This window comes from Apus apus, chromosome 4 (genome assembly GCF_020740795.1).
Source record: "Apus apus isolate bApuApu2 chromosome 4, bApuApu2.pri.cur, whole genome shotgun sequence".
Taxonomy (NCBI): Eukaryota; Metazoa; Chordata; class Aves; order Apodiformes; family Apodidae; genus Apus; species Apus apus.
This window is the reverse complement of record NC_067285.1, coordinates 33439410-33453957: the sequence shown is the minus strand read 5'-3', so window position 1 is coordinate 33453957 and position 14548 is coordinate 33439410. Positions and strand designations below refer to the sequence as shown.

The window sequence follows — 14548 nt, the reverse complement described above, 5'->3', positions numbered from 1 at the left end:
TTTTTTTGCTGTACAAAGAGGAACAGAAATTTCGGTTAAATGGAGTTCACAGGAACCTAATCTTTGATTAATCTTTGAAATAAATGCCTGACCTCACACATATTTTACAGTTAAAACTCAACATTCCTGAAGGGAACTTTGCTGCCTGATCCAACAAGTTCCCCATCTTTTTTCTTTTTATTTTTAAACTACACAGTATTACTTCAGTTCATTCTCTCAAATAACACGCAGGAATTATTTGAAAGGTTTCCTTAAAAACACACAACTCCAAAGAACCACAATGTGGTGTGTTGTGCTGAGCATCTGGCAAGATAGTCTCAAGTCATAAAATATACTTGGCTGGTGGTAGTCTTGAACCTTTATTGTAGGAGACAAAGAATTGGCATCATTGGTTTCTGTAACTCTGCATATGTTTGGTATCTATGAAATGTATTTACACTGTACTGCACAGTTTTAACAGCTGCAAAGCTGAAGCCTTCTGGGATATCTCCAGAGGAGAGAGGCCTCCAAACCACAGCCCCAACCCCACAGCTGTATTGGCAGAGCTCTGACCACTCTTACTTCCAGGCCTTCTTAAGCATAGACCCTCTGCCATTTGTCTGCTGCGCTCTCACTAGGACTTCAGTGAATTCAGGGTGTTCCTCTGCATACAGCTTCTGGTTAAAAGGGACCCATTTCCCCACACTTCACTCAGCTTTGCCTACCCTGCAGGTAACTTGTAACACTCACTTCACACCAGTATTTGAAATATGTGACATGAAAAAAAGATACTTTGTATGCTGGGATAGCCCACAATCTTTCCTTCCCCAAATTACAAGTACACTAAGTTTGATGAGCCATTCTCCTTGCTTTACAAACTTTGCTCAAAGGCCCTCATAGGTGGAATAATAAGCATATGGGAAGGGACAAGATCACTTCCTTCTACTCAAACATGAAGCTAAAAGAAAAAAATTAACTTTCCGATTGAGTTCATAATAAAAGTGCACACTAGCTTTAATTGAGATCATAGACAAAAATAATGCACAGTACAACCCGCTCAGAACTCTTTCACTGAGAAACCATGGGCTGTCCTACCTTCAGGCCATGGGAAAAAACAAATTCAAGATCTGACAGCAAAGAAGAAACTTCTAAAGGCTGACTAGACAATTAGTAAAACAGAAAACACACACGCACGTGCACACGCTCTCTCCCTTACTCTATACGTATGCAGGTAGCTGGTCTAGTTTTGAGTTTTGCTTCCTCTTGTTTCCAGGACCCATTTGTTTGTGGTTAGAAATCTTCTGCAGAGAATTATGCAAGCTAGAGACTTTTTTTCCACACATTTAAGATGTAGACGCTTTCATGCTTCCCCCTCTCACCCTCCAAGCTAATGTCATTTTCCCCCCCTCCTTGATTTCCAGAATAATCCAGTTGTTTCTCCTTCAATGGCCTCTATTCCTATAAACATGTTCCCAGACATTTGACAGTGATAAGGCTGCTGGTGCAGAGTAGCACACTACTGCCCACCCCATCACCATGCCACTTAATTTCCCCATACCCCCTGAACTCTCTGACCATGTTTTAATACATGGTTGGACAATGTGCTCAGCCCACTTTTTATCTAAAATGGGTCCTGGTTCATAATTCTGCTATGGACACCAGAAATACAGCCACCACCTCTGTGTACATTTTGTGTCAGAAACACAGCCTGCCATAAAGAGTAGAAGAGGTGGCTAAATTAGAACACGACAAAGGTAAGAGGTTGTGTAAGATCAGGAACAGTGCCAGGTCAGCAGGTCCTTGATGACAAAGGGGACACCTTAAATAGAGAAGTCAGCAGCTGATGGCATGCAGGTGTTGCACGGTGCCTCGGCAGCTCTGCCATCTGCAGCAACTTCAGAGTGGTCCTTAACTTGCAGCTCCTGCTAAGACAGCACTTGGACTCTCTGACCAACACAAAGTAAGATGCCTTCCATGGCATCCCAGGCCTTTAAGCAGTATTTGGCAACTGTATGGAGCACTAGAGCACAGCACCTCTAGCCTGTGAGAATCCTCTATAGCGTATTAAGAGCAGGGTGTCTCCTCCCACCACAAGCCACAAAGTCTGCTACATCCTCACTCTTGGTTCTGGCACTTCTATTGCTCACGTGTTTTTACTGAAGACACTCAGTGGAAACACTTTCACAACTATTTATTTTGGCCAAGGTTGTAACATGGATCATATCTTAGTAAGACACAAGGAAACAAAATTCTAAAGATTCTGAAGAAAAAAAAACAAACCAACCACATTTAGCCAAGCTAGTCCATTTATTTAGCCTATATCAACTAGGTTTTGATTAATCAGGCAAAAAAGGAAATAAGGAGCAACATACAAAATAAATATTGAAAATAACAAAGTTCCCTTCATACAGATAAAGTTTTCTGGGGACAAAAGTCAGAAGAGATAAAATATATTCTAGTTGGTAGAACGTGCCTCAGGTTTCTTAGAAAAATTCTCCTAGAGAAACAGATTCCCTTAAAAGAAACAATTTCATAGAGCACTACATTTAGAAACTGTACCACATGCTGGAGGAAAAAGGCCAAAGGGAGAAAAGGTTTATATTTACATACAGGACAAACAATACAAAGCATTAGCTGGACATTCACTTTAGATTTAAAGTTTCTACCATTAGTGTGGGTGAGCTACTGAACTAGGGAGCTCTGACTTTCTCACAAGGCTATATTACTGCAGGCTCTAGGTGGACTGCCAAACTGTAGACACCTTAGTTCTATCAGTCAGTACAGAAGGTGTCTGACAGCACTGGTATCACTTCAATAGTGCACTTTTCCTTCAAGGCAAGTATTTATATGAACGGACAGAGTTTTGCTCTTAGTCTCTCCATTCTTGTTGGAAGAAGACCCACCATCTCCTTACTGAGTTCTAGTTCAGTTTCAATGGCACGGGCAGCATCTGGGTACTTGTCACAATAGTCTACCAGAAATGTGTAATATTCCAGTGATGTCTGCATGTTTTCCAGTTGCTTTTTGCTATCTGAAGTAATCAGCTTACCATACAGCCGTGCAATGTGAAATTTGGCCACCATTGCAGGGCGAAGAACATCTTCCTCGAGCTCTTCAGGAAACACCTTGTCTGGGTTCCTCAAAGACTCTAAGAAGAGTTCATAATATTTGATCGCCAACTGAGCCAGAGAATTAATTTTTTTAACTGTGTGGGAGTCTAGCTCCTCTAACCTGTTACCAATAGCTACCTTTAAATCCATCATCTCATAATAGGTGTCAGCTAGCTCAAACTGAAGCTGCCTACTGATCAACAGATAGTACTGGGTATTCAAGTCTGCATATATAGGCTCCAGCATGTCTATCCTACGCTTGTGCATCTTGCAACGTCTCTCGTAGTCTTCTTCAAAGAAAGCAAGCACCTTAAACAAAGCACTGTGATCCTGAACAATTTCAATATGGTCAGTGACATAACCATCAACCTGGAAGAACTCTTTTGCTTCCTGAACATAGTTCTGACCAACTAGGAAGATCTCTCTGGCTTCTTGAAAATCTAAAGGATATACGCTGCTCACTTTCTCTTCCATGGCTAAGACAGAGTCACAGATATCACTCGTCCCAAAAAGGACAGCTTTTTTCCTGCCCTTCTCTTTTTCATCCTCCTCTTTTTTCCTTTGGGCTTTCAGTTCCAATTGCCTGTCTGGATCCAGCTCTCCTATGTTATCCTGAAACGACAAAGGAGACTAATTAAAAATGCGTGTGGTTAATGAAGAGTGACTTATACCGAATCATTTTATTTATGAGTTACCTTTGAAATACAAACTATGTAGCAACAAGACAAAAGGGAAGACACGTTGGTATATTAGACCCTCTATTCACAAAATACCACGTAAATCACAGTCTTGATTACATAAAAACATAAGACTAAGACAATTAATCTCCCTACCCTGTGTGACAACATAACCACAACAATAAAGCCCAAAAGTCCTGCTTCTGCAAAGCATTTCAGCAAATGCTGAGTTTTAAACATTCAAATGAATGATTAAACCAATGAATTGAATGCTTGAATTAAGCAAAGCCTTGAATGAATGAGAACACCAGCACACAGAACTGTTGCATATTAAGATGATGGTCTTACTAGCAATTACATAAGAGATCTGCCAAATCAAGCCACAGGAAAATGCAGCAGAGAGGAGAGGAATTTGTGAAGTTGCTGTACATGCACAGGACTGATCACATTGCACAGCTGATCTACCCAGGCTTAATTCAAGTGCTGCCTTAAAGTCAAAGCATACTATGAAACACCTGCTACCTTCCAAGCATCTCTTGTATCATTCATTGGGCAACTTTTTATCATTTTCTATCAACTATTAATTGATTCCTGTTATGAACATGAACACAGGCTTTGTTTGTTCTTAAAAGGTAACACCGACAAAACAGATTTTCAGTTACCTCAAGTAATTTCTGAGCACTTTGCAAGAGATTCAGGCAATACTTAATCCAGCACCTTGCAATTTCAGCTTTTCTCTCCTGAAGGTCCTGTTGGTCTTGCTCTGTTTCATCTATTGAATGGACAAAAACACATAAAAAGCTTTAAGAGAAGTCAAGCACTCCAACAAGAGCCTCAAACGTTGCATATTTAATTAACTTTCCCTCGTTTTTAGAAACATGTTCTCCATGTTTCTTTATGTAATAATTCTGTGCACTGTCATTCTGGTAGAAAACCATATAGATTTAGCATGGATTTTTCATGCACAAATTCCTCCATAAAAGTAGATCATGATGTACGTTTGAAAAGACCTTTGATCTTCAAAGTGTTTTATTGGAAAAGATTTTCATGTCTCTTTGTAACAAGAGAAAGAACTTGGGACAGTGTGCTTTCCAAGATTCAGCTGCCTGCCCAGGAATTGTTTCTGAGGATGAGTAGGGCATTTGTATTGCAAAGAGCCCCAGACTTGCCACATCATCCTCAAAGTGCTTAAACAGTTAAAAAGGCAACTGCACAGATGTCTATATTTTTTGAGCTAAGAGAAATACTAAAAGCAATTAAATTAATGTGCTTTCACTGAACTTCAATTAAATAGAACTCAGTTGTGTCTATTCAGGTTACATTTTAACCCAAAGTCACAACATCAGTGGATTAAAGAGCTTGTGTTCTAAACAACTCAACCCATTTAAAGTTAACCAATATATTCACTGTTAAAAGTCAAGAGTTATGAACTCACACAGGCTACTCTGAGTACTTGCTCACTCCCTCTGAGTTAAAGCTCTATTAATTTTAAGCTTTCAGTTGTTCAAGACACAGAGTGTAAAAGGCTGTGGTGTAGATTAACAAAGACTAAGCCTAAAACAGGATTTATTTTGAATGCTGACACTGTAATGTAACCACAGGTCCTTAAAATTGCGGTCAGTTCTCTAAACAGTTTATTTTATTTATCTTTGTGCTGAACCACAAAGTTGTTCCTTTGCATCACAACCCAAAACAAAGACAGCGACAACTCCAAAAATGGCCATGAATGAGGCAGCAGCATCCAGCAACAAAAGACAATAAAAGTAACTTCTGGATTTGTTTTTTTTAAGAGCTGAAGCTTCCCCAAGAACAATAAAAGTAAATCTTGGACTTGGGGTTTTTAAGAGCTGCAGCTTCACTCCCTCTTTCAAAGCTAGTCCCAGGAAGCATCTGGTTAGCTCATGGGAACACTGCCTTCTGATCGTAGAGAAGCCAAATTAAGCTGCATTTTAAGCACATGTACAGGGACAAATAGGTTCACAGAGATGCTGCCTTATTGAAATGGTTATTTGTTTAAATGTCACTTCTATTCTGGTATGCTTTCTGAAACACCAGCAAGAGGCACTTGAGTTTTCCTCACAGGGTTTACTCACAGTCCATCTTAAGCTGTAGTAGCAGCTCTTCAGCAACACTCCACTTTACTGTTAATTACCAAGATTTTAAGAAAATTAACACTGGGACAAATTTTGGACATACTGCTAGATTTCCCTCCACAATGCTTAACAATGATGCTTAATTCACAATATTTCTTTCTAAACTTCTATATGAACTTACTGTCTTCAGTAGATGGCACCTGTCCAGCTTGACTAAAGATAACACTGGCAGCTGCTAAACAGTGTCGGGCTTCCATAAAGCATTCCTGAGAGAAACAGAAACAAGGTTTATCACTGGTACAAGCAGCCCAAGAACTGCTCTGCTTGGCTAAACCCCCCACCTCACAGAGTAAAGATATATGAACACAAGGGAAATGTAAGGCTCTGCAGCATAATCCCCTGGACACTGGAAGAAAACACACCATTTTTCCACATCTGCTACTGAATACAGTATTTTCTAACCAACCATTTTCTCTCTACCATGGCCACAAGAACAAGCCTTGCTTTTAATATTAGAAACAGACACTGTGAACATGTTCAGTGTTCTGATCTATGCTGCTATCACTTCCTTGTGGTAAAGGAAGTGATGTCTTGTGGTGAAGATTGTATCATGGGGTGTTAGTGGGACTAAGTTGGACCCACGGGGCAGCATTATGAGTCAGATTTGGATTCCTTTACTCCTACTTGGCAATGCATTATTTAATGATTAGTGCCATCAATGCATCCAAAAGACATGGAAGTTACAAGTTACTATTGAAACCAGCAGTAGCTGTCTTAGGTATGGCAGAAGTCTTCTAAGCATCAGAAAAGAGCACCTGAATAGTCTGGAATGTAGAAATTCCTAAATAAAACAGAAGCATTTCCTAACACAGTGGATTACTTAGAGTAAACACAGATGTGTGGAAGCAAGCAGCTACCATCTTTTGTGTTTGCTTTAATGTTCACATAGGCTCAAACAGGACTTAAGCATGCTGAAACACAAAGGACAATGATTTACAGGAAACATACAAGTGCAACACCTTAGTCTTAAGAGGTGTGTTTTTTTTAAACTCTATTGTAAGAGAACACTAAGATTATAAGAAACAACTTCAAATTAAGTGATGACACAAGTTGTGTTTACGAGGATCGTGTCACATCACTGCTAAGGCTTCATCAACTACAGAGCTTTCCTGATGGCTACACTGCTGCTCCTTTTTCCCACTGCCATCACAACACCAGGGAAAGCACAAACACTGTACCCACTTCAGAAAAAAACATCAGATGCTGCATGTCAGAAGATAACTTGTGCTTTTACCAGAGGATATTTTTAATCCAACATGGTACCTTTTCTCAAACAGCTGTTTAAACAGCTCTCTTACCTGACAGTTTGGACATAATTAGAGCAGAAAAGCATTTGGTGCCCTACCTTAGAGAGATAATACTGTGACAAAGTAGCAGCGTTGCGTGCCCATTCTACTGGGCAGTAGCCACAATACTCAAGCTGCCGTTTAAGAGTAGTATGGCAATACTGAGCAGCCTTCTCAGTCATCTCCAGGTGTTGGTAGACTTGGGCCAGATAATACAAAGTATGTGTATAGGCTTTTTCAAATCTGGAAAAAACAACACTCCTTAGATTTCTTTTTTTTTTTTTTTCCTCCCCCCCTTCCATAAATACACCCTCATAAATTAAGTGATAATAAACTAGGTAGCTGTTACATATCCACCTTTTGGATCTTTCCTGGTCTGTGAGTTTTTCTTCTTCTGCCATGAAATGTTCACCGGGATCCAGGGGAGGATTTCCATCCTGCAAGAGTACATGATACATACTCAGTATCCTGGGTTTCTCTGACTTTGTAACATAGTGCTCCCTCTTCCGGCTGCAGACAATTTACCACTTTTCAATCCCAAATTCAACCAAACCTGATGTAACACATCTACACCTATCTCAACGTCACATCTATGGAGCAATCCTACAAAACTCAGAAAATTTAGAGGATGAAAGCCACAATTCCACAGGGAATGACAAAGTTTTCAGCTTGTAGAAGACTTCTGCTTTCATCCCTTAAAGTCATGCATGCTGTTTGCACCAGAAACACTCAGCCTGGATTCTACAGGGCTGTAATTTGGAATATTTTTTTTTTTGGTACAATAACATGATGGTTTTTAAAGCATCAATTTAATATTAAGGATGCCTTCAAGTGTGAAATACTTGTTTGCCCAGCTGCATTAATCAGTTACAAGAAACCATCCTGCAGGAAGTACTGCAAAGAACATTATGTGCAGAGTGCTCAGCAGACCTGCTGTAAAGACTTACCCTGTGAAATTATCCCCTTAATTAACAAGTTGGCAAGACTATTTACTCAGATACATGAATGAGACAACAAGGGTGATGCTGCTAAACCTTCATATAAGGCATGACCTAGATGGAATTTATTATTGATGTGAACTACTTCATTTAAAAGTGCTTTGTTTTTTAAAGCATGAGTTCTTTCAGAATCTTTATACAGACAACTAGAAATCTTTCAGCAAGGTTCTGTTCAACCTCTCCTTTAAACAACTGTTACTAAAGTTAGCATAATGGGCAGCCCAACAGATGAGCAATGCTTATGAAAAAGTTTTATTAGTCTGTGCCTACTTGATTTCCTTTGTAATTGTGAATAACTTCAGATACCAATTCTAACACACTTCAAATGAGGATGCCTTTCTTAAAGGTGACTTTTTACCATTACACAGTGCATCCTGAAAGATGTTCACCATGTCTGCTGGCAACAGGGCTCATTAGTATGCAATTTTCCTAACCCTTTCCTAAAGCCATTTATATCTTAGCCCAAGAGAAAGTAAAGCAGCAGTCTGGAGAAATACTTTTCATAAGATAACAGGGACTCAAGCAGGGGCAGGAGCTACAGGAGAGAATCCATTAAATTTAAGGGAAAGAAAACATACTCTCATGTTCATATTTCTTCTCATAAAACAAATCCTGAAATTATTTGTTTCCCTTTTTAACGGATTTTTTAAATTTATGTTCAAAGATGAAAAAATGGAGCTGAAAACAGATAGTGACAAATAAAGGAGCTTAACCTGCCAGAAAGGTACAGATTTTTCTATGACCTTTCAATCTTTAGGGCTTTCTGTTTATACCTCACTAGTTTTTAAGCTGTGAATTTGTAACCCTCCCTCTTGTTTTCTTTAGAGATACAAAGGCTTACAACCTTACAAAGGCTCCCAAGCCTTCCAACAAGATTTTATATTCTAACAGGCCTAGAGCTGATACTCCTGCAAAGAACTGAAATGACACAGTAAACCAGACCCTTGTCTCCTTCCTGTATCTACAGGATTTTTTCTCTGATGTCAACCCTTATGCCTTTAATCATCCTGAGGAAAAGCTCTGCAACTCTCCTCTTCCAAGTGGAATTCTTTAGCCCAAGCACCTGCCCAGAGAGTCCTAGCACCCTCAGATTTTCATCCTACTGCATTAAAAAAATCAAACAGCTGTCCTAATAGCAAGATGTTGTTACAATAACCAATTACTTTTTAAAACTCATTTTAGAATAGATGTGAATTCAAAGAACTCAGGAGCAGGAAGTAAAAGAATATTTTAACTCTACCAAAACATATATTTTTTTTTTTATTGCCTTGGTTGTGCTCTAGTTGCCTGGGGGGTGGGAGGAAACAACCCCACTCAATTTGTAAGGTAACAAGACACCATTAGTAAACAACTAAATCCACCAGAGTTCAGAAAAATGTCTCAATCATCAACAGTTAACCAAAGATTCCCAGACAGAAAGGCTTCCTGAGACCCTAAAAACAGGAAACGTTAACAAAAGTATATTCACATTTTTATAATTTCTGAATGATGAATGTTGACACAGTTGTACAAATCCTAGAGAACAAACACCACTGCAAGGACCTCAGTTACAAAACATAAAGCAGCTGAAAAAAAGCAGGGGATGAGGGAGCTTTTTTAAAATTATTTGCAGATTATGTCAATACAGTTCAGTTTTTTCAGAGAAACATAACACAAGCCAAATTGTTTCCATAGAAATGGTCTTTTGGCATAGTTGTTTTGTTGTTGTTGTTGTTTTTTATATAAAATGTTTAGACATAGATACATTTGACTCTAGAATGCCCTGAAATATAAGTGGCAAATACAAAAAAATGTTGGGGAAAAAAAAATGTGACAAGTTACTGACAGTCACCTGTGTATTTCCTAGCCAGGCAGCAAAGCCCCAGGAGGAATATTCATTAGCTACTACCCAACAACAAATGTGGACAACTAACAAAAGTTATTCATTTCACAAAAGCCCACAGTAAAAATGTGAAGTGTTTGGTAGCATTATTTAATCCACTGAAATGGATGGCAGTACCAGGACAGTTCCATAATCCCTGGAGCAAGTGCCAGAACCTTTTAGAGGCCATGTGGAAGCCAAAAGGATCATGCTTGGCTGGGTAAAAATGTCTCAGTTGAACATCAGAAATTAGAGAGAGGGTCTGTAGAGAGATGCAGTAACTCTAGTTAGACCAGCCAATGCAGAGGGCAGAAAATAAACAGACAAGCTTTTCTGCACAAGTGCTTTTTAATTTTTTTTTCCCCACTGCACTACCTCTCCTATCACTGTAGGCCAGCATGGCTGGAAAGGTGGTAATACAGCAGGAAGGAACCAATAAAGACTCATCCATTCTAAAATTTCCACATGAATAATCCATGCTACAAACCAAGTTCGTGTAAAATCTGAGCAGCAATTTCCTTACACAAAGTTCTGCCCAAGCTTTGCAGCTGTCCTGAGACACAGATACTGCTCCTTTAAGGCCACAAATGCTTTTACCTCCCTCACAAACTGTCCCCGAAGCAAGTAAGTGTAGGAGGAGCTTTGCACAAAGCTTAAAAGTAGCACAAGGGAGTCTTTGTTGACACACAGCAGAATCCACAACTCAAAAGGCTGTTTAATATGCAGGAGAGATTTAGCTGTTGTAAGACTGTCCTCTTGGATCTGGAACTAAACTAACTTGCCTCTACACAAATGTTGTGCAGCCATAACAAGCCATACAAATATTACAGTTTTGTTTCATTTTCCCACTGAAAGCAATGGAGTGGCACTTCACAGCATTTCCAAGATAAGATTAAGAACTTAACTAAAAGCCAAACAGTACCTGGCTTCAATTTTGGATTATCAATTCAAAGTGCGTTCAAAAAGGAATATTATTTTTGAGCAAAATTGTTTTCCTGAATAAGTCCATTTTGAGATTAGCAAGTGATCTAGTTTGCATCTTCCTGTGGTAGCAGTATAAATCACATCCCTTTCCAAAAGTGTCACAGCAGCCACTATAAAGCTCAGAAACTCGAATTCCACTGTATGTTTTTTTTCAAAGATGACTAAAACTGTAAGTGGCACATCAAAGACCTGCCATAGTATTAATAAACACAGTACCTCTTTCATGTATTGATTATACAAGGCTTCTGCAGATTCCAAGTAAGTTTGAGCTGTTTTAATTTCAGCCCTTTCAGACCACAGGATACCTAGATTATTCTAAAAGGAAAAGGAAAAAACAGTTATTTTCCCATTATGTTCCATTTACATTACAAATCTTCTCCAAACAACTTATCAGACTTCATCCTTATATATGTTCTAATATAACGGATTTCAAAAAGCAAAAATCGTGCTCACCCATTTTTTTGGGGAGTGGCTCAAAAAGGAAGGTTCTCACACAGTGGCAAATACACACAAAAGTCACCTAACAAATGGCAGTTTTGTTTACTCTGCTAAATTAGGACTGGTGTGTTCAAATAACAAGCTGTTTCCAACACAGTACATTCTGCATTTGATTCATGAAGCTTTTCTACCACATACAACTACCATAGAAAGAGCCAAGGAATTAGAAATTTGTCATTCTGACTCTGTGGAAAAATTTAACAGGAAAGAGAGATGCTAGGAATGAATGCCTGCATATTTTCAACAATGAAGAGGTGAAAAGGACAGTTAGGATGCAAAAGCTATGGATTACTACCTTCAAATTTAAATCACATCAGTGTACATAGTAACTTGCCACTGCACCTGTGAACTCACCTTTTTCAAAAAGTACCTCTAATTTTATTCTTAAAGATGAAGGCATTAAACACAATCCAAGCCTGATGTGCTCATTTACTTCCTAGGCAGCGTTGTTAAAAACAGCATGTGTGCAGTTGTGTGTCAGCCCTGTGTCTCTTTCAATTCCATTGATTTTATTATTTTAAAAGAAAACACCACATAGCCTGATGTTTATGAACAGATAGAGTTTGCCCAGGGCCAAGCAGCAGAACTGTCACACACACACATAATACAGAAGCTCATAAATTAGAAGTCAGGCTACAGAAACAGGCCCAGCAGGAAAAAGGAATGCTCCTGCTTTCAAAAAAAGAAGCCAGTGCTGTGACAACATCCTCTATATTACCTAGAACGTGTTGATGGAGAAGAACAGCCACTGGTAACAACTACTGCTTTTGTATCAGGATTTTTTTTATTAAATACTCAAGTCTGTGCCAGCCCTGGGGATGGAAGGCTGAGGGCACACTCATTTGTCATCACTGCTCTCAACTGCATGCCTGATGACAGTGGACTTGTCTTCTGTTGGACCACAGCACAGCACAGCAACTTCATTCTGCTGTTTGCTAAAGGCCCTGAAACAGGAAAATCCATGGAAAAGACAGCATTTTTCCCATAGAGAACTGTACTGCTTTCCAACACACCACCTTAAAAGCACAGTGGAATCCCTGGCCCCCAGCCACAAAAGCAACAGCTCCCCAGGAACACATATTGGGAAGATGTGATCTTATTTTGATTGGCTTTGCAAGCCATTTCCAGTCTTAGAATGGGTTAGGGTGTCACACTGAAGGACAATAAGCAGATGTAACCTCAGGAATTCTAGACAACTCAGTTAATTTAACCAGTGTAAGCCAAGTCACTGTTTAACTAACACCCTTCCACAGGAACACAGAATTCCTTGACAGTTTTGCAGCGTTTGTGAAGGAAGTTAATACTGAACCTTGCTTCATTAGAGCAGCCATTTCTGCCAGAGGCATCTGAACAACTGCTCTACTAAACATAGAGTCTGGAGATAGATCAGTAACTGTACAACAGCTGTCATGGCAGAGTGGCTGAGCAACAACCCTGCCCTTTTGTGCATCTTCATACCACAAATGCTAATTTTCCTAGCAGCACTGCGTTCCTCAGTATACAGAGGTGGCATTGTTAACTTTTGGTGCTAAAAACTAGGATTTACTCATTTGCAAGAGAATGGAATGAGCAATAACAGGCAAGGCTGAAAAGCAACCAAGCCACAACTTCTGAGAACAATATACCTTTGGCGTGAGCAGCCCTGAACTTCACTTTGACAACAAATGGAGAGTTAAGGAATCAGAAAGAAGTTCTGGACATACTGAGGTCTTCTGCTCATCTGCTGCTGCTCCGTTCTTGGGAGTTCTGCTTCAGCCTATCCTGGGAGCACAATGCTCCTTGGACACCCAGTTTCTCTTAAGAGAACACCCTGTCGGGTGGCTCTGCATGCCCAGAGGCCTCAGCAGAGAACAGAAGAGCCTCCGTCCACAGCCCTCACTTGGGAATCGTTGCTGCCAGCACGAAACAAACACCAGCAGCTCTGCTGTTATGAAACGAGCCGCCTCAGGACGCAGTCACAGCCTCCCCCCCCCGCCAGCCGCCTCCCCGGGCCCTCACGGCCCCGACCCACCTGCGCCTGTATGTAGAGGGAGACGCAGTCCGGGGACAGGCGGTGGGGCTCCAGGAGCTGCGTGCAGCGCTGCAGGTGCTCCTCGCCGGCCGACAGCTCCTCGGTGTCGGTGTGGTTGACGCCCAGCTCGTACTCCAGCACGGCCCTCCGCACGGCCAGCAGCCGCGCCTCCTCGCCCTCCTCGGCGGCACTCAGGAGCTGCTTCACCTCCTGGAGCAGGGCTCGGGCGCTGTATTTGGAGCGGTAGGGCTCGGTCTCCGGGTCTTTGCGCGACTCGACGGACGAGAGCGTCCGGGCAGCGCGGAACTTCTCGCACACCGCGGCCCACCCGCCGCCCGCCGCCATCTTCCCTCCCGCCCGCCGCACCGGCCTCACGCCCGCCAGGCCCTGACGCGCCGCCGGCCAATCCCCGCCCGCCAATCCTCGCCGACGACCAATCGCCGCCGCGCCTGGTAGAGGGCCCGCCCCCCCCGGGCCCGCCCCCTCCCGTCGCCCCCGGGCAGCGCGCAACTCCGGGCACCCCGCGGCCCAACCGCCGAATTCTGCGCGTTTCTCCCCAAAATCCGCTGGGACGGGGCTGAGGGCAAACGCTGACAAGGGCAGCAGCAGCAGCAGCAGGCTAAGACAGGCAAAGCGGCAGCACCCCCGAGGGCCAGCAGAGCCCCTGCGCCCGTGGGAGGCTCCCGAGGAAGGGTCCTGAGGGGCCAATCTCCAATTTTCTGAAGAAAAAAGGGTTTTTTTTTTGAACCAGATCTTTTACACGAGGACGGCTGGACTGGGAGGGTGAGGTAACGACGCGTTCGGAAGAGGACACATCTCCCACAGCATCACGTTTCCAGTGAAATGCTCCACGGCCTTTAATGGCAGGAAAACAGCAGCAGCTGCTTTGCTGGGCAAAAAGAACCTTCCAAGAAACCCACTCGTCTCAGAAAACGTCATTTTTAGCCATCACAAAAGACAGGCTGCGTTATCAAAGAATAATGACAACGAG

At 41.6% G+C, this 14548-nt stretch overlaps 1 protein-coding gene across 1 annotated transcript; it reads right to left on the bottom strand.

The window, feature by feature from the left end:
- Nucleotides 1-2267: 2267 nt before the first annotated feature.
- KIFBP (kinesin family binding protein) lies at nt 2268-13909 on the bottom strand. Its single transcript, XM_051618582.1, has 7 exons — nt 13558-13909; nt 11265-11363; nt 7563-7642; nt 7265-7448; nt 6041-6125; nt 4429-4538; nt 2268-3701 (listed from the first exon to the last, which is right to left on the bottom strand). The coding sequence occupies exons 1-7, from the start codon at nt 13900-13902 to the stop codon at nt 2823-2825; spliced, it is 1782 nt and encodes a 593-aa protein (XP_051474542.1). The 5' UTR covers nt 13903-13909; the 3' UTR covers nt 2268-2822.
- Nucleotides 13910-14548: the final 639 nt, after the last annotated feature.